This window comes from Artibeus jamaicensis, unplaced genomic scaffold, assembly GCF_021234435.1.
Source record: "Artibeus jamaicensis isolate MK-2021 breed Jamaican fruit bat unplaced genomic scaffold, CSHL_Jam_final scaffold_916, whole genome shotgun sequence".
Lineage (NCBI taxonomy): Eukaryota > Metazoa > Chordata > Mammalia > Chiroptera > Phyllostomidae > Artibeus > Artibeus jamaicensis.
In genome coordinates, this window is record NW_026522059.1 from 56417489 (window position 1) to 56439198 (window position 21710).

The 21710-nt window shown below is 36.2% G+C and overlaps 1 protein-coding gene across 6 annotated transcripts in view; it reads right to left on the reverse strand.

Annotated features, from left to right (window-relative positions):
• Positions 1-11010: 11010 nt before the first annotated feature.
• UBE2W (ubiquitin conjugating enzyme E2 W) overlaps positions 11011-21710 on the reverse strand; it is a 57193-nt gene continuing 46493 nt past the window's right edge. For 2 of the 6 annotated variants that reach the window (XM_037150953.2, XM_053660897.1), the window contains exons 5-6: positions 15915-15959; positions 13895-15819 (exon numbers count right to left, since the gene is read on the reverse strand). In XM_037150953.2, coding sequence (XP_037006848.1) covers positions 15662-15819; positions 15915-15959 — 203 coding nt within the window. In that variant the 3' untranslated portion in view covers positions 13895-15661. The other 4 variants (XM_037150957.2, XM_037150956.2, XM_037150950.2 and 1 more) reach the window with 4 other exon arrangements.

The window sequence follows — 21710 nt, forward strand, 5'->3', positions numbered from 1 at the left end:
GTTTGAAAACTTCGGAACTTTTGTTAATCATTTACTGCTTGTTGAACTCTTGATTTACAGCAGGAAACATGTAACCAACTGGCATAAAGAAAAAAATATTTTTTACTTCAAAATCAAAGTCACATAAATATCCATGACTTAAGTGATAGAAAGATAAATATGTGGGTATTTATCTTTATTTCTGTTAAATTGTATGCATGGATACTCAATTCTTATGTACTACAGAAGACAATGTCCTCCAAAAATTCTCTTCTGATACAGAAAATACATTCAGATGTAGAAAATATCACTGAAAAAACTTTAATATTACTTCTTGTGGAAAAATATGCTCAAGCAAAATTAAAATGTCTTCTTCCAGTCTAAATTCAAAAGAGATTGTCTTGAGTGTATTTGAATTCCTGACCAAGAAAGACCTCTCAAAATGGACTTTCTTGCCTGTCTGTCCCTGGACACAAGGAATCCAAAGTTTTAAGAAAGTAACTATAATGTTGAGCAGGAATGAGATATATTGTTTTCAGGACCCACATATTCTTCCTGTTGGAGACAAAGCCTCACGTAGTGGTCTCTGATTGCCATGCATATACCGCATCCTGGAAGATGGCACCCACCTTCACAACTGTTGCAAACCATTGCCTCCATACTGACACATCACTGTCCCTCCAGTAGGCTATTATAATGTACTCTCAGGCCAATTACTTCCAGATGGTGCATACATAATATGGCAAGCTGATTCCCTGGCACAGGCATGCTCCCACATCTCCTTTGCTGTGAAGTGGGTCTACTGGTCAGATCGCATGCTGTGTGGAATCTATGCCTGTGGATGAGGCACTACTATAAGACCCCAGATAGTGATGTTGGCTGAATGACTCTACTGGCGGAAAAGGGAAAGTAATATCCAGAATAAGTTATTCTACTCAGAACAAGTTTGTTAAACTTTGTATTAGTTTGCTAGTGATAAAGTATCACAAACTGGGAAGCTTAAACACAGAAGCTTATTCTCATAGTTCTTGAGCTAAAAATCCACAATCAGGTGTGAGCAAGATTGTGCTCTCCAAAGGCTCCGTGAAAGAATCCTTCTTTGACTCCCCTAACAATCCTTGGTGCTCCTTGGCTTGAAGATACATCACTTCGTTGTTACATGGTTCTCCCCTCATGTCTCTATGTCTTCTTCAATTCTTAGGACACCACTCAAATTGGATTGATCAAATTGGATAAAATCTATAATGGAATTCTATGCAGCAGAAAGAAAGAAGGAGCTCCTACCCTTTGCAACAGCATGGATGGAACTGGAAAGCATTATGCTGAGTGAAATAAGCCAGGCGGTGAAAGACAAATACCATATGATCTCACCTTTAACAGGAAGCTAAACAACAAAGCAAACAAGCAAGCAAAATAAAAACAAAGACACTGAAATAGAGAACAGGGGGACAGTGACCAGAGGGGAGAGGGGAGGGGATTTCAGGGGAAAAAGGGGAAGGATTTACAGGAACTAGTATAAAGGGCACACGGACAACAACTAAGTGGGGTGGAAAAGGGAGGGAGGTGGGAGCACTGGGGGGGATGGGCTGGGATGGGAGTAAAAAACAGAAAACTGTACTTGAACAATAATTAAATAAATTTTTAAAAATATCAAGAAAAAAACTACTCCAATATGAACTCACCTTAACTAATTACATAATCAATGACCTTATGTCCAAATATAGCCACATCCTGAGGTACCAGGAGTTGGGACATAAACATATCTTTTTAAGGGACACAATTAATCCATAACAGAGAGTACGGAGGCATATTTCAATTTGGAATGACTTTCTAATAATAATATTTATTCAAAAGTGCAATAATTTTCTGAGTTAGATAATTTCCACCATTAAAGGTGGTCAGGGGTGACCAATTCAAGGATGTTGATAAATAATTAATTCAGTGGTTAGGAAATTAGTAAAGTATTAAATTTCTTTCCAGCTGTTAGCCAATAGGCAGTAAAATCATGAACTAAGTAAAATTACATCACACTAAATGTTTCATTATCATTGCCACCTGAAAACTTCACTCATATCTCCACTCAGTAATGGCTGTACAAAGTACTATACTTGGTGCTATGGGGAATACAAACATATCTCCTCTGCCAAATCTGCTTGTCCTTTTTGTGAAACTGTTACTCAGTTTTCCAAGTCAAAAATATGGGGTCCTTTCTAAGTATAAGCATATTAACTCACAGCATGGATTTTGGAATGAGTTTGGCTCAGGAGTAAATTCCAGGTCCATCACTTTTAAGCTATGATTACTTTTAAACAAGTTGATAGCAATTGAATTTGTTCACTTTTTCATACTCCACTTCAGGTCATCCTTTGTTTTTATTACTGAAAACCCCCTAATTCTGTTTATTAAGGTGTATCACTCAATAAATTACAAATATTTAAAGTGTGTAATTTAACAGGTTCAGATATTTATCTGTGAAACCAAGATAATCAAGATAAAGAATATATTCATCAAGCTAATTCATGCCCCATTCCACCATTCCATATATTCATACACTTATCTAATTTTTGTCACTATAACTAAGTTTGCATTTCCTAGAATTTTATGTAAATAAAGCCATACAATATGTATTCTTTTTCACCTGAGTATTTTCACTCAGAATAACAGAAAGTTATCAATGTTGCATGTATCAATATTTTGTTCCTTTTAAATTGCGGGGTAGTACTCCATTGTATGGCTATATCACACCATACACTGTGTCCACACATAGCGTATATGGACAACACGCTAGCTGAGCTACTGGGTCAAGGCTTGAAGTTTTGTAGTTTCTTTAAAAAATATATTTTATTGATGATGCCATTACAATTGTCCCATTTCCCCCCTTTATTCCCCTCCACCCTGCACACCCCATTTGCCCCCCTTTAGTTCATATCCATGTGTCACAAGTTCTTTAGCTTCTATATTTCCCATACTATTCTTGCCCTACCCCGTCTATTTTCTCCCCACCATCTATGCTATTTATTCTCTGTACCTTCTCCCCCCTTCTCCTCCTCCCACTCACCTGTTGCTAACCCTTTGTGATCTCCATTTCTATGATTCTGCTCCTGATCTAGTCATCTGCTTAGTTTGCTTTTGTTTTAGGTGTGTTTGTTAATAACTGTGAGTTTGCTGTCCTTTCACTGTTCATCTTTTTTATCTTCTTTTTCTTAGATAAGTTCCCTTAACATTTCATATAATAAGGGCTTGGTGATGATGAACTTGAATTTGATCTTATCTGAGAAACACTTATCTCCCCTTCCATTCTAAATGAAAGTTTTGCTGGATAGAGCAATCTTGGATGTAGGTCTTTGCCTTTCATGACTTGGACTACTTCTTTCCAGCCCCTTCTTGCCTGTAAGGTCTCTTTTGAGAAATCAGCTGACAGTCTGATGGGAACTCCTTTGCAGGTGACTGTCTCCTTATCTCTTGCTGCTTCTAGAATTCTCTCCCTCATTTTAATCTTGGCTAATGTAATGATGATGTGCCTTGGTGTGTTCCTTCTTGGGTCCAACTTCTTTGGGACTCTCTGAGCTTCTTGGATTTCCTGGAAGTCTATTTCCTTTGCCAGATTGGGGATATTCTCCTTTATTATTTGTTCAAATAAGTTTTCCACTTGCTGCTCTTCCTCTTCCCCTTCTGGTACCCCTATAATTTGGATGTTGGAACATTTAAAGATGTCTTGAAGGTTCCTAAGCCTCTCATTTTTCTGAATTCTTGCTTCTTCATTCTTTTCTGTTTGGTCATTTCTTTCTTCCTTCTGGTACACTCCATTGATTTTAGTCCCAGATTTGTTTCCATCACTATTGTTTCCCTGTGCATTTTGCTTCATTTCACTTAGTGTAGTCTTCATTTTTCACCTAATTTGAGACTAAAATCAACCAGTTCTGTGAGTATCCTGTTCACCAGTGTTTTAAACTGTGCATCTGATAGGTTGGCTATATCTTGGTCACTTGGAAGTATTGGCTCTGGGGCTTTGAGCTGTTCTTCTGCTAGAGCCGTAATGTTTTGGTCTGTTCGCACCTGTTACATATCGGGTGAAAGCTTAGGTGTTCACCAGGGCGGGGGCAGCCCAGTAGCTGGGTTGTGACTTGGGGGGAGGGGGGGCGGTCAGAGAGGGAGCTAAGGCATTTTTTCCCCGCTCTCTGGGATTTCAGTCTCCTCTGCTACTTCCAACAAGCAAATTGGGCCCTTCCGGTGTTGGTTTCTGGGTAGGTGGGCTTGTGTATGTTCTAGGACCCTGTGGGTCTCCCCAACGAACTTTCCTTTGGGGATGGGAGTCTATCCCAGCATCTCAGCCCCCTAAAGTTTTTCTAATTGGTGCTTTTAGGCTTTATTTCCCATCACTGGGGCCCTGGGTTGTGGGGTCTGTCTCACTGATCGTTTTAAAACCTGCCTTCTCTGTGTGCAAATGTGTGTCTGTGGTCAGCCAGCCACCTTGCAAGCCTTACACTGGGTTTCTGTCTGAGCCCACCCAGGTCACCAATCACCACCTCCTCCTGCCGGGACCCCTCTCCTCCGCCACCGCCTCTGCCCCTCTTACTGGTCTGGATGAATAGTTCGTTGTTGTTGGACTTTGGTAGTTTACTTTTCTGTCAGTTTGGTTGCGTTTTTGTTTCTAAACCTTTGTTGTCTTTAAATTTGGTTGTGCGAGGAGGCACAATGTTCCCACTATGCCTCCATCTTGGCCGTAAGTCCATTTTGTAGTTTTTTAGTCTCAATTTAGGTCTATGATTCAAATTGGGCCAATTTTTATTTATAATGCGAAGCAATATTTTTATTTATTTTGCAGATGGCTTTTCAAATGCTCTGGTGCCATTTGTGGAAGAGATTATTCTTTCTCCCTTGAAGTGTCATAGCATCGTTTTTGAAAATGAATTGACCCTATTTCCAGACTCACTGTTCCACCGATTTATGTCTATCTTTATGCCAATACTTTATCATAATTTCAAAGCATCATCTTTGTCTGGATCACCAGTAGTCCACTCCCCTATAACCCTTCAAGTTACGACCCTTCGAACAAAACTGCAAAGTAATTTTTCTTAAGTGCAAATCCATCAGTTCCTATCGCCCATGAGATAAAAATCAAAATTCTGTATCTTGGTCTTTCAATTCTAGCTCTAATTTTATCTTTTGCCTTCTTACCACTCCCACATCCAAATTCAATGCTACACATCCCAGGGTTTTGCACTTGCTGTGTGTGCCCTCATCTTCCCTCTCCCATTGCCAACAAATACTCATCACTTCCCCTGGAATTCTTTCCTGGACTCCCTTTGGTGGTTCCTGCCTTGATGCTCACACTCAGCATTCTGTGATTACCCGCTTCACACCAAGTATCACACTATTTCCATCACCGATTTGTCTTCCTTGCCAGACCTTAAGCTCTGTCAGACCCAGCAGGCACTCAGCATTTGAGTGCATGGAAACAAGACTGGTTCTTATTCCTCAGAAGCTCCCAACAGTGTGGCATGCAGAGCAGTAAACAACACTGGATTGTGTCACTCCCCACCCTACCCCTCCAGTGCTTTCCAGGCCTGTTGTTTCTGCTGGTTCTTCATCATGGTGTCTTGTTTCTTAGACTGTGATAACCACTAGTTGCTGTACTGAAATAAACCAACTTGGAGAGATAATCTGAGGCCTAGAAGAGAATGGCTGTCTTCAAATAGGACTTGCATTTGCTTCTGGTCACCTCCTGATGGCAGTGCCAGTCAGGGATCTCACATTAATCCAAGACCAAAGTTTGGCATGCCCCAAATTATGGCTCTTTACTCCGGGATTGGGCTCTATGGAACTCTAGCTGTAAATTAGTTTTGATGGGTAAGATGTTGGCATAGAAGCTAAGACTCATTTGGGGGCATAGCCTGGGGCTTTGTTTTCTGGGCAGCCTTCCTATGATATTGCTCACACAGTGGCTGTTTCATAATTTCCTCTCTGTTGACCAATATCCTGAGGACCAAAGGAATTTTTACTGCTAAGCTCATCTCTGTCTAGTGGAAACTGAAAACCCATTTCAGTGTTACCCTGACTCACAGGCCCCACATCATGTGGCCCTGGTTTCTGCACCCCTACTGGCTCACTCTGCACTGGCAACATCATTCTCCAGGGATGACCTTCACACAAGACCTGCTCTCGGGATTTTGTACTTGACCTTTGTACTTGCTGCACACTCATCTACAAAGTTTATAATTTTTGAGTAATCATAGCGGTTTTTGCACACAACTGGTTTCTGTGATGAGAAACTGCCACCAACGTGCATCTTTTTATATTTCTCATCTCCTTATTACACAGGCACTTCAAAGACCTATGCTTTTGCTTCTCTGCCACCCTTCTTCATACAGAAGTACAGAGTACAGATACCCCCCGACTTTCCATAGGGTTATGCCCCAATAAAATCAATGTTGAAAATCTTAAGTCAAAATTGCATTTAATACAAGGGAAGCTAGCCTACCTCAAACATACACCTACAGTAGCCTACAGCTGGGCAAAATCACCTCACTGCTGCTTCCCAGCACCATGAGAGAACATCATACTGCATATTGCCAGCCTGGGAATAAATCAAAATTCAAAGTTTGATTTCTACTGAATGAATATCACTTTCACACCATTAAGTAGAAAAATCCTAACTTGGGAACTGTCTGTCCTTGTTTAATGTCCATTTTTAACCTTAATGGGTATGGTTGGGTTTACTTTTATGATATCAGGGCTCCCCAGATGTACTTACTGTAAAGCAATTCTTACTTTATGAATATATTAAAGGCAAGCAACTTATCTCAGAAACAAGAACACGAGAAACACCCTTTTTTAAAGAAAGCAAAACCAATGATTTACTTAAGAGTAATTTTTTATAATTCTCTGGGATGGGAAGGGTAGGGTGCAGTCCTGTAACATTTCATGTAGATGGTGATTTAGATGTGTTTCAAAGAAAGTTGGGGGAAAAAGATGAGTACAATTAAAAATTTTATGAAAAACTTGTATGATAGGACTACGTGCTACGTGTGTGCTGGGGACACAAAACACAGCTGAGATCGTTCCTATTGTTAAAAGAGTTCAGGATAGAAGACTGGTGGGTGGTGCAGAGGGAAGGACGAAGATCGCCCTGTAACTACATTTTGACAAGATCTTTAGGGCAAAAAAGTAGATGACAAATAGTCTAGGGACAGGGAAGAACATCAGGAAAGTATAGGTACTTGTGTTTTGCTACTTAAGAAACAAGGTGTGTGGACAGCTCAAGAGCAGCCTAGGAACACCAGGGCCAGAGTGAAAAGACGAGGGGGCTAGAGAAAAGGGAGAAATTTCAGACACGTCAGAACCAGCAAATGATGTTAAATTCCCCATTTAGATTAACTAAGGTTGGTTGGACAGAATACCATTGTGACAGGAAAGCTGTTTTGGGGGCGAGCGAGGAATAAAACATTTTAAGTTGGAGAACTTTTCTTCAGGACATGGCATCCATATCAGGTTCTTGCCTGATGATATGCAACTACCCACATTAGGTCCTTGAAGGCCAAGTAATATAAGAGAAGGTTTTTCTACCTCAGCTTAACTTGCCTTATTAAAGTATTTTCATACTGCACTGAACTGGAAAGGGAATGCAGGTACTCCCACTGATATTTTGCCTTAAGCAAACATTAAAGAGAAATCTCAAAAGCAATTTAAAAGATTTAATGACAAGGATTACCAACAGGACTGACGCAGAACTTCTATGGCCTTGGATCATATTATCCAAGCACACAAAACCCTGTCATTTAGCCCTTCAAATCAGCTCATTTTAAATTTTGCTGTGTGTTAATATCATGTGAAAAGTACTAAGGAATATAAGAAGGGCTTCAACAGACTCACTTATCCACAGCAGCTTAAACTAGTGGAGAAAAGTCATACAATCTATAACACACAGAAATTACTTTAAAGATCATAATAAAGGAAGATGGGTCTGGCATTTATCTAACCAGCTACTAATACAGTTGCTTAAGGCTGCGTAAACAGCTTGTTGAGCTAAGACAGTTTTATGGTAGGAGGGCAGCCCCAGTAAGGAGAGGTGCTCCTGGGGCAAGCAGATCCCCTGTGAAAAGAAAACTTAAGAGTATCAGCAGAGCATGTTGGACTTCTTCCTGCTAGGAACAAGTAAGATGTGGAGACACCCCTTTCTGATCTCCTTCTCTCTTCCCAGAGCTTCAGGGGTCCTTCATTTAAATTAGGTTAGTTGATGGGTCTATGTACTCAGGAAAGCATCCAAAAGTTCTTGACAGTATGTCCTTATTAATCATACAACTTGAGGTTCAACAACTCCAGACTCCTGGTAACTCTAAAGCAAGTGCCAGCTGTCTCTATTTCTATCTTTTCTGAAAATGCCCAGTCTTTAATCAGGACTTATTTTAATTGAAGAATGAAGAAGCACTAAGATACACCAGGCTGCAAGATAAAGGTGACCTGTGACATAAACTAGCAGCTTTAGTGCCTATCTTTACTCTCTGCTCTCCTTCTGGAAATGAACATGTTAGTGTTTCCATAATCTTTTAAAGATCAGTCTTTTTAGAGAAACTACTATATAAAGAAATTTTTACATTATAATCTATGAAAAAGCTTAATATCTATCTAATTTAGTATTCAAGTCTACAGGAAAAAAAATCAATGACAACTGCTTTATTATTAAAAGTTGCTGAATTCCATGAAGCACACAATGTAATTTATATTCAACTAACAAAAGTTTGATACATGTATTTAAAAATATATAATATATAGGTTTTTAATCTATCTTTTAACACATATTCTATTTAAAAAGCCACAGCTTTACATATTTTACAACTTGGGTTTATAAAATATATACATCCATCCTATTCAAACTTTCAAGCACAAGCTTCCATTTTTATTAATAAAATGTACAATCTGTATTTCTGAATATTGAGAGGAAAATGGTACAAACTAAAAACAAATCCGTTTTGACTTACACATGCACTTAATTCTTGGCTACTTAGATAAATTTAATAATCTATTCAAATAATTAGTTTCATTTACGTGAACCATCTGTCATTACTATGAAGACGACTGCATTTTTATGGTGCCTGACACAATCTACCGAATTCCTTACCAATCTTGCTCCAGGCTTTAGAACCAGAGAGGCAGGATTATTTCATCTTTCCATGGACCAGGAAACCTAAGTAATGTCACAATGAACAAGCCAAAGCCCAGTATTTTTGAAACCATGCTCCTGCCTTTGAGAAAACAGCTTAGAAATATTATAAGAATAAAATTTCCTCAAAAACCTGACAGTGTAGGTGCCAAGAATCGGAACAAAAACTATTTCCCCTTTTCCTAATCAACTGCACTCCACTTGTAAAGATGGAGTTCATTAGGTATTCTGGCATTCCTTACAATATTCAAAATGAGTTCAGATATTAATATTTTTATCAACAAAAATCTTTCATAAAAATATACTCCTGTAATCATTCTAAAGGTTCATCCTCAAATATAAATTCCAACATAACATTTTCTAATTAAAACCACAGTCAATACCATAGAACCAGAACTTTAACTTGAGGGAGACAGATGTAGTTGGAAGGACACGTTTAAATTCTATGGGCCTCTAATGATAACGATAAATGAACACAAGGTTTATACTCAGAAAGCAAAAGTCTCCCACAAAGCATTATTATTTTTCAAAGAGATTCAAATCTCAGGGAGATCTGGAAACTTAAATGAAAATACACTTTTACCAAAAAAAGTGATTTAATTCAAGTGGACAATAATTAGGCTTTATGAGAATCACCATCCAAAAGTAAACAAAATTCCTTCAATATTAGTATTTAAGAACTAAATTATAAGTAACAGCTCAGCAACTGTATCAAGTAATTGTTGAACAAATTTAGCCATCCCCCGATAAACTAAAATTACATAGTTATCAGAAATTCTGTGTACTTCATTTGTAGGAAGAAGTCTTTATATTAAACAATTCTGACAAGAGGTAGAAATTGTAATAATCTTCCTTCTCTAACCTCAAGAAAAGGAAAGGAAAAGTGAAATAAAGGGAAAACAAAAGGGGAAAGGAAGGAAGAAAGAAAAGGAGGAGAAAAACTTAGAAATTAGAAACTGCTAAAAACTGACACACTATACTATCTGTGAAGAGACAGGAAAAAAAAAGTAAAAACCAAACGAAACAAACAACAAACCCTGACTGCTAAGAGGACTAGGGCCAGTTGGTGCAGATTAAAAGACACCTTCTTCACAAAGCTTCATCATGCAACAGTATTAGCCAAACCGAACACTACAGCAGCTGACTTTGATAATAATGAATCCTCAGAAAAGAAACGTGATTAAGCCTCAGTTCTTGAAATATAAGCAGCAGTAACCATAGAGCCTTAGAACTAGTTACACTGGATTCTTTATTTTAAAAAAAGTTAATATAGTTCCTCCTCTTCTATTTTTAGGAAGAAGCTTCAACAAGTTTTAGATATGTCAATTCTCAAAAACAACAGGCTTTAAAAAAAATAAGACCTGATTACCAGAAACAAGTAATAGGTGGTTACATACCATTTTCATATCACTACTCACTTCTGTTATTTGTCAATTCATCTTTGATGCAATCTGGGAACAATCAAGCAGTCACTAGATACCTATTTTAGAACCTGAAAAAAATTATTACCCACTGCTGCAGGAATCTAACGATATATATATATTTAAAATTTCAGAAGGGAGTAATAAACTATTCTAGTTACTTTATATGAAATATCTGTATACCTAGGTTAATAAGAATTAGGATCTTTGTCCAGGTGAACTGTATAGAAAAACTATTTTTAGCATTTCCCCCATGGGGATTTAAAAAAAGCTTTATTTCCCTGCTAGCTAAAAGGAAGAATTTACACATTACAAGTAAAGTCCTTTAGAGGTGAATATTAAGTTCCTTAAGAGAACATCCATAAAATTTACCTTTAAAAATTTACGTTAAAAAAAAAACGAAAACCATTTCTCTTTAAAATCTATAGTATTAATACCTACTTGACATTATAGTTTTTTTCGAAAGGGCACCAAGTTCCTGATCTAAGCATGCAAAATAAAGAACTGAATGTATCACCTTCTTAACAAAATTTGGCAAATCAGAAGAATGGCCTTAAAATAAATAAATAAATAAAAAACAAGAAAGTACACGTTGCCTGTAAATGAAAATATAATTCTGCAGGCCCACACAGCAGACTGTGTCCACTCAGGGAAGCAGGGAAGAGAGAAATAGTATGTTCCCATGTACATTTTTCTAGGCATCCTGGTTGTCCTTCAACAATGTATCAGATATATTTATTTTATGATTACAAAGCCCTTTACAGGGCAATGCCTCAGGTAAACAAACATTTTTATGTCTTTCAATACTGTAACTTACATTTATAATTAACTTGTTAAATCTAAGTGCAAAGGACTATTCAATGATTCCTAAGTTCAAGGGAGAAATTAAATAAGGTGTTATCTGATTGCAAATTATGAATGGCTGGTGTGTCTGTATTTCAGTATATTTCATCTTAATTTCTTCTCTTTAAACCATAAAATGTACTGAAATTATTTGGTTTTCCTTTACTTTCCTCTGCTTCATTTCAATGTTTATGGTGTTTCTATGTAGAGAGAGGTATGTTAAAATACTGCTATTCATATTTAAAAATTCAACTGAGGCCATATATGACCTATTATCAATAGTATAGCACTGTTAATCTTTGACCTGGTATATCGATTATTTTGGTGAATAAATGTCACAGGTCATTTTTTAATAAAAGGATTTTAGTAAGAGGACCAGCAGAATGAAATCTCCCCTCCCCCAACCCTCAAAATGATCAAGTCAATCAGTAGTTTAGAGCAGTTATGTAAAATATGAAAAATACATAATGCACAGCTGCAATTTTCGTATTAAAACTCAGTTAAAAACTAAGAGTAGTTCAAAGCATCCCAGAAAACATTTTCTATCTTGGTTAAAACAGACCAACAAATAAGACTGATAGAGACTACTGTGAGAACTTACGTATGCCTAGTCAAGACAGAACAAAAAATATTTTTAATTTTAAAAAGTGGTAATTGCTAACTAGCAGTATAAACAGTGTCCACAATTTGGTGGCTGGCTATAGTTTTAATTTTTTTTCAAGTTACTTCTAAAGCAGACATATTTTTGAAGTCTACCCACCCCTGAGTTCAGCAATTATACTTTAGAGTGTAAAATTATATGCCCTTAATTAACGACATGTACAAAGCTACAAAATGTCATCTATACATAGATTAAAAACAAATTTTAAAATATTCTTTGCCAATTACTGATTGGATGGTTTTTCTGGGATACATTATTTCAAACTTTTCAGCCAACTGGCTTTTATTTTAAGCCCAAATCAATTAATAAATTCATTGTAGGATATGTCAAAAAGAGTGCAACAACAGGCATTAGTAAAAATAACATTGTAGTAGAAACAGATTTTGCATATGTGAAAAGGTAATTTATAAAATACATTAATCACTTTTTAAAAAAGAGAACCTACTTGCAGTATCATTAACTTACAGGGTTCTGAGAATTGGACCTTTCAACAATTTTCTCCTAGAAAAATTTTATCTAGCTGTAAGCAAAGTCTTTTAAACAAGAAAACAAAACAAATCTCTCCATGAATAACTGTATGGTTGTGTGAAACAAATAAGCAAACATACCATTCATTCTATAGTGCACCTTTGCCTAAATTTTAAAATAAAAAATGTCCACACTCTTTTGTTAAAACATTAAGCCTCTGTCAAAAATGTATTTCTTATTTTAGGGTACAGGATTAAAGGACAAAAAGATACTTACAAGTAAAGAAAATTTACATGAAAAACAACAGAACTTTTCCGATTAAATTTGTAACATTCAAACTTGACTTAAAACATAATGAAAGAAACAAAATTGCAAACAAAAATGTTTATGGATTTTCTGAACATAAATAAATGAAATAGTGTTTAGGCAGCAGGGCTCATGCTGATGGCTAGCACGAAACAACAACGTGTACTCTACTTGGAAAAATCATTAATGTACAAACAAGCCCAAATTACGGACTGCAGCAGTTTAATCACCACTGCCATTTTACTTCCAAAATAAAGCATTGATTAAATCACTCATACCCTATATTACTCATACCTTTACTTCAACAATTAAGGAACTATATACAATGAATGAATTTATTTTCACCATAGGGATAACATATTGTACCTCTCTGCCAATGTTACTTGAAAACCTTCCATGTCAAAACAATTTGACAGCAGATATAAACAATTCAATAAATATGCAATGATCTTTCATTACAGTCCTTTAAAGATGCATGTTAATTCATGCTGTTAACCTTAGGATCACAGTGCATAGAATCCAAATAGAAATGAGTTGGGGTGACTTTCAAAGTAATGTTGGATCCCTCACTTTATTTATAATCCCACTAGAACCATTAAGTTCATTTCATAGGCCCTATCATGCATTAATCACTGGGTGGCAGGAGTTAATTAAAATTTTTCCTGTTACGACATCCATTGCCGGCAATGAATGTCCCCAAACCGCCAAGGAAATCATTGTTATTGCACAATACATGAGGACCTGGAACTTTTCCAAAAGCTTAAAAAAATAAAAATAAAAAATGGAATTATATTTGACATTTCCTGACACCTGCATTAATACTGTATGACTAATAAAAGCATGTCAGTTGCCTGGACTGAACCAGCGATCAACATGCGCCCAGAATGCACACGAGTAAAAATGCAGTAAAAGGAAGTAGTCTTCATTGCCTATAGGTCACTTCCAGTCAAAGGTTAAAGTTCAAAGACTGAATGATCAAAGTGCTCATTTTCTCAGTAGGACTATCTTCTGCTAGGAGGATGATAATAGTGGCATCAACAGGTATCATCTTAAAGAAAAGGAGAAAAAATATAATTAAAAAAGTCATGCATGTGTTAGTAAAATCTGTAAGATAGTCTACCATAAAAATAATTTAAAGTAGCAAGAACAACATGGTTTACAGGTCTGACTTGCCTCCCCCAATCCCTGCAAATAAAAAGTCCAATTTGTGTTCAATTATACAGTTACAAACAAATCAAGTCCTATTCTTTCAGGGAACTAGTAGTTCACACAAATCTTAAAATGATGTATTATTAGTATGTTATTTTTATTTAAAAGTAAATTAATATATGTTAGCACATTTTCAGATTTATCAGTCTTAAAAGAATTCTTTTATGGGAAACAATTTAAAATGGTAATGAGATAGAAAGTAAACTCCTGAGCCACGGTGTCATGCTATTTAACACAGAATGACCCAAGTCATGCCTTTAATCTTTGGAAGGTAGTAACTTCACAAATGACATACAACCTCCAAATCAAATTGTTATTAATGTCTCTAATTTAGAAGATGTTCTTTAGCAAGTACAGATCATATGCAAAGAAGGTCATTAAAATAATCCTACCAAATTACTTAGCAACACCTTCTGGTAGCCTCAATGCATATTTAATGTAACATGTAATATAATCTTCTGTGTTCATGACTTATTTTACAAAACTTATTTCACAAAGCATACCTTAAGGATTTGTTTTGAAAACTGGTTATTGTTCAGAAAGAAGTTAGACTAGTGGCACCTACTCAGAAGTTGTTAAAGCTCTATAAAATTCTAAAAAACTTGCCAAAATATTTTACAAGCCATCCTATGTTGGGATCAACATATTGCTAATAACATTCCCACTCATAAAGACTCAATGAGAGCTAAAAACCAGTAAACTGATTTCTATGTTGGGCAAACTGATGGAATATTCGGTGATCCTGCAACTTAAGGATAACCTAAAGGGTAAAATAACCTAGATTTTTAAAGTAAATCATATTTAAATCATTAGAATCCACTAAATAAATAATCTTTAAGAAAGCAAGTCAATAGTTTATAGCCTCTAAGTGTCACATGAAACTGTTTCTTAAAATACCATGAAAATGAAAAAAGAGGGTATATTATTAGTAATGGATGTAGAACAAACTTAAGAATATGAATAAGTTCCTTAAAATATCACTTCTTCAGTACTACATTTCTTAACACTAGTGTCCTTGAAATCAGTATCAAAACTAATCACACCTAAATCTCCAAGCTAAGAGGTGGCACTAAACTCTACCTAACATGTCAAACTACTGAGGATAAACTTTAGTATCATGCCACATGACAATGTATACACTAGGTGACAGATAAAAGTCAACTCAAACATAAAGTTACCCAGCAATAAGCTTTTATCTAAAAAAATGTCATGTTTGACAGGTGGTACCATAAATATATCTTTATCAGGTTATTCATTATGGAAATTTTCCAGGACAGTAGGCTGTTGCAGAATGTGCTATGAACATCCCAAATGACTGAGATATCTATGTGAAGCTATTCTCCCTACCAATTCTCACTTCAGGTCAGATGTTAAAAGAAATTAGTACAATACTATCTTCCTTAAAGAAGTATTCTCACAAAATAAAGTTATGAAGATGGAGTTCAATTAAACATTACAAATGCATGACAGCTATATGTACTCAAGAGTCTATGAGCACACAGGTAAGTATGGAGATAGGTATGAGCAAAGCCATGGCCACCTTTTCCTTAAAAAAAAAGGCCATCACCAAGAAGCAAAAAAACTCATCTGTTTTCAGAAGGAACAGTTTCCTGGCTAAATGAAAGGATTATTAGATATCAGAACTGGCTTACCAAAAAAAGTTGTTACAGTAAATCCATCTTGGATCAAGACCAAAATAAGTTTACAAAAGGTCCTGAAAAAACTCAATGTATTTAATCTCCTGGCTAAAGTATTTGTGGCAAGATGATGGCCTGGAAAAAAAACAATCTATTAACCATTTAAACTTTTCCTGAAACTGCAGAAGCCCCTACTAAAATTATACCCTCAAACAGAATATAGAAATTACCAGTTCCAAAGAGGTGGCACCTACCATGGCTAACTTCACTGGGTTCTGGGAAAAGTGAATGAGAGAGAACTATATTAGAAGAAGGTCATTTAGTTTAACCCAGAGTATAAGAACCATCACATTATATTGGAAACCATCTCCCTGGATATTCCCAGGGACAGAAGACTAGAAGAAAAGGAACGCAGTATAAGGTCAGTAGGTATGAAGTGGAATGCTACCTAGAAGGACAAAAATCAATCTCTACAGTTAGATTTGTCTCTCAAAAGTTTAAGGAATTAAGGTTTTCCTTTAATGAACAGATTCAAGAAAGACTTCAGCACAGATAACAGAATTGTTATAAAAAGCAAAAGACTGTTAAACTGAGTATAAAAGTTAGGACTCATGAATTTAGAAAATGGTTTTATAACCCTAAAAGGTAGTACAAATAAAAAGGTTCACAACTAACGGAGATAAGGAGAAAAGAAGTTTGTTATCCTATACTAGTCTGAAATAATTTTAGGTTCCTATCCCCTTATAATCCCAGAGGGAATGTTTCGGCTGAACGAAACCTGAATGCAGTATTACAACTGCAGAAGATATTCCTCTACCCCTCCCCAAATTGCAAACTCATCAGTTTACTGAATATACATCTACATATATGAGAACTTAGTTCCTATAAGCCTAGTTTTTTGGAGCCAATACTCAAGAGTAGCCTTAGGCTAATTGTTGTTCAATTCTCTACCACCTTAAGAAAAATGCTTCAGGAACCAGAGAACTGTACTCTCATCTGTGGAAAGCAGTAACTTATGAAACTTAGTTGTAAATGTTTAATATTTACAGAAAATATGTGGATATTATTAATGCATTCTAGCTGGCTATGTTATTGAAATAGGCTTATAATCTCAAAGACTTAAAAAAATCTTTTTCAAGAGCAATCATGTCTGCTTTAAAATAGAACTCTGAGGCTCAGTCATTCATTCACTTGTGCACTGAACTGGACACAGATCTGTTTTCTAAGGAAGATTCTAGCTCTAAACCACAGGTAAATCCTGCAGCCCACCCAGTATGCTGAGATAAACTGTCTGTCCAAATACCTATTGTGGTTCCCTTTAGTTTTTGAACCCTACTCTCTCAACTCAATTGTTTTTTCAAAGCATATGGAACCCTGCTTTAACTGGCAACACAGAATATCTGCATCCCAATGCAGTTATGACCTTAGTCAACTTCAAGTAAGCAACAGTAAAATATGTATGTTCACATATTAATATTAATGACTTTTACAGTGCATACCTAGGCCATCTGGTATAGCTATTGCTCTGGGCTACAAACAAGTATGGCATGTTACAGTCTGAACACTGTAGGCAACTATAACATAAGGGTATTATCTAAACATAGAAAAAGTATACAGTAAAAATATGGTATTAAAGATTATAATCTTATGGGAACATGGTTGACTGAAACATCATTATGTGGCACAAAACCGTCTAAGATATAATGTGTACAAAAGATGAAACAGTAGGGTAGTAGTAGTGACTGGTCTAACTTTTAAGGTATATTAAAAAAGATCACAAATTTAAGCTGAGAGAGAGGCTTTATTTCCCCCAAGAACCCGACACTGGTAGGATCTGGCAGCTCAATTCTGGTGTGTCAGCTGAGACCTGTTTTTTTTAAATCAAGAGATAAACTAAATTTTCCTTAATAGTGCCTGCATCTTGCATCCAGAAACCCCCTTTGAAGTACACATATATTACCAACCTAAATCCAAAACCTCTCCTGCCTCTCTGATTACACTTGACAAACACTCTAACCCATGCTGGTCCACGATGCTGGTTAGTACTGCCAAGCAGGACTGTGGAGCTCCATACCCGAGGGCTACAATTCTGCATGGTTTCTAGAAACTGAAATGTTACGTGTTTCAGGGAGTTTATCCAATTCCAAGCAAGTCTTTATTCAGTCTTTGACCTTTTTGTTTAGTTTTGCAGGTCACACTTTGTAATCCTATCAAAATTAGATGATACTAAGAAATAAAAAGACCATTATTTCTTGGTAACTTGGTGTTACAAAAAGAATATGGTCAATGAAAATCTTTTGGAACTACAGCAGCTAAGCAGAAAAACAACAACTGCAAAACTCTAAAACCTCATGTGTTCTGCTTTACAAGTGAGTATGATTACCTTTTAGGTAAGATTTTTGAACTTCAACTACAGTGCCAGGATGGGCTATTTTTCACATTGCCTATAACTATTCTTCTGAAATGTATAAAGAAGACAATATATGCCATAAAGTTAAAGATGAAGAAAAAGTTCAAAGATTTTCTGCACATACCTACCCACATTTATGGCAAAGCAGTTGCTCTATCATCTCCAAGTAGACACTAACATTACCCTTCCTTGATTTTGTATCAGGCTCACTCGTGGAGCAAAACTGTTTATTTAAGGGAGAATGTGGGTAAAGAATAGTTTAAGCATGCAGGGTTCAAGCAGGAACAAAGAACATATTAAGGTAAAAATGGTCACTGTCGGTTAATGAACTGAGGATGTTTTAAAGAGAATTATCTGTATATGAAACAACATCTGGCCCTCACTGGTATGGGTAAGTGGATTGAGTACTGGCCCATGAACTGAATCAGCTACTTTGATTCCCAGTCAGGGAACATGCCTGTTTCTGGCCAGGTCCCTGGTGTGGGATGTGCGAGAGGAAGCCAATCAATTTACCTTTTGCACATTGATGTTTGTCTCCTTCACTTTCTCCCTCCCTTCCCCTTTCTCTAAAAATAAGTAAAATCTAAAAAAAGGGGAAAAAAAGTTCTGTACCTGGGGCCAGGTTACAGTCCCAGGACTGAAACTGGACAATTTGTATTTCGGGGGAAGGAGAGGAAGAATGTATATTTTTAATCTGTTTATTAGGAAAATTAATTCTTATACAAACCCTAGACTATTTTTACATTTAGTAAAAGGTCAATTTTGTTTGAAAAGCTCCTTTTCTTGGCACTTTTTGACTAAATTGGAGATGATCCATCCTTAAACTATCAACAGACTTTTCTGGTTTAGTCATGAAAGTATGGATTTCTCAGTAATAGATAAAAACTATTAACTATCAAAATAATTCCTACCATTAAGTGTATTTTGTTTTAAAGAATTAACTTTTATATTTCTATTATCACTACGTGACTTTTCTCCATCTCTTATTCAAAAAGGCAGGTAATACGGAACTCTGGAAGTTATCTTAGATAAAGTACTTCTCCTAAGTCCGTTCAACTATATAAGGCACCATTAGAGAGGTTAAAAGATGATTCTCTTTTTTTTCAATCCTTGCATAAGGATATGCCTACTGATTTTAGAGAGAGAAAAGGAGAGGGGGAGGCAGGGACAGAGAGAGAAACATTGATGTGAAAAAGAAACACTGATCAGTTGCCTTCTGTACTACCCCAACTGAGGATTGAACTTGCAATGTTTTGGTGCATGGGACAGTGATCCAACCAACTGAGCCACCAGCCAGAGTGAAAGATGATGCTCTTTTTGAAAATTCCCTGCCAGGGAGTAAGGATGATAAAAATAGAAATATACCATCTAACACTGGGATGGAATACAGTGGTAGAGAGAGTTACACTTTGAAAACAGATATATTTTTAAAATTCATCACTCTAATACAATTTCCTCTCAAATTTTAAAACTTAGTTTAAAACATTAGAAAAGACAATGGAATTCTTCTATTATTAGTGAGGATAAGTCTGAAATAAAGTGACCACTATCTTAGGAGCTTAGACACTTTAAAGGCACAGAAGAAAGTGGCAGCACAGTGTTTGGTCCTAAAAGGCAAGAGGATGTAAAAGAATGAGAGGTCAGCCATGTAAATTGAAGGGCTGTTTAATTAAAGTGGGGTCTTGTTAAAGTTTTAGTGGAACTTCAGTGCTCAGAAAGAATTCCTTAAGTCTGATTATCAGTCTATCTTATTTGAAAAGTTGTCCTTTTATAACTAAGAATCTCTGAAACAACTTCTCCAGTGACCTGCTGTATCAGAATGACCTGGGGCTATCTTAAAAACTAAAACAAAACCTGCATTCTAGTCTCAGTAATAAAGTTTATTAGATTCCTTAAAGGGGGAGCAATCAACAAGGCTCTGGTGAAGGAGTTCCCAAGAAGACAGGGGTGCGTGGAAGGGTTCATTCCCGGCAAATAGCACCTGTAGAGACAACAACGTGGAGGATACGGGACAAGGTGTATATTATAACTAATGCTCCACAGAACACTTCATGTATAAAATGTTTTCTTTGTATTAAAGATGATTGTCTTAGGAAGAAATCTCAGAGGTTCAGAAGCTTTGTAACAATGACTTTCCTGGGAAGAAATCTCAGAAGTATGTGAGACAAAAGGTTGATCTTAAACTTCAAGCTTGTTTAAAGTGCTGAACTATTTCCTTAAAGGACTACATTAAGTTGCTGTGCCACCAGCAAGTAAGAAAATACTATTTTATTCTACCCAATACTCTATTAGAGCACCGCACTCATTTACAAAACTGCCAATTCAACAAGTTTCAAATATTAAATTTGTAATTATTTCAGTGTGTTGAATTTATCCACCCATGCTTTTATTATATGTATGCTTAAGCAACTTTCATAAATCATCTTTATTTTTAACAATCTATGTTTAACTTTAACTACATTTAACAATTCTTTTAGCTCTATAGTAACTGTGACTTGAAGTTTTTTGGTGCTTTTATAAAAGGTTTTACATTTCAGACAACTAAATGTTTAATTTTATTATAATTCCCTTTAATTTCAGATATTTTTCCTCCCTCCAGAGATAATACCCAACTTAAAAAAAATACTTTTTCGCCCTGGCTGGTATAGCTCAGTGGATTGATTGAGCCTGGGCCTGCAAACCAGAGTATCGCAGTTCGATTCCCAGTCAGGGCACATGCCTGGGTTGCAGGCCAGTTCCCAGCAAGGGATGCATGAGAGGCAACCATACATTGATATTTCTCTCCCTCTCTCCTTCTCTTCCCCTCTAAAGATAAATACAGTATTAAAATACACACACACACACACACACACACACACACACACATACATACCCCCCTTTTCTACTGTTGCATTAAAAATTGCTTAATTTAATCCACAGGAAATATTCCATACATGAAATAAAAATGTAAGTCTTTCTTTCCCAAAATGATTACCAATTTTCTAACAAGGTTACTTACAAAACAATTTTTTCTCTTTTCACTGATTTGTGTGACACCTTATTCATCATATAAACACATATTATTACGTAAAAAGGCCTACAAAAGAGTAATTGCATTTCAATGTCTATTCTTGCACCAATATTTTGGTGTCTGGTAGATTAATTCTCCACTATCTTTTAGTGCAAAATTCAAGCTGATTTTTTCAAAACTTTTAAAACACCCATCCCATCATTCCACTGGATTTTCACTGACTTACATTAAACCTTTAATTTGTAAAGAATATACATTTTTTAGCCCTGGATGGTGCAGCTCAGTGGATTGAGCACGGGCCAGTGAAGCAAAGGGTCGCTGGTTCAATTCCCAGTCAGGGCACATGCCTGGGTTGCAGGCCAGGTCCCCAGTGGGGGACACATGAGAGGCATCCACACACTGATGTTTCTTTCCCACTCTTTCTCCTTCCCTTCCCCTCTCTCTAAAAATAAATAAATAAAATACTTGTTAAAATTTAAAAAAAAAAAGACTATACATTAAAAAAATAATACTGGTTTCTCATCAAAGTTTTTTTTTTTAAATATAGCTCTTAAAAGTTTTGTTAGTTATTTCTTCTTCTGGGTCACCTGCATTTCTCATTAACAT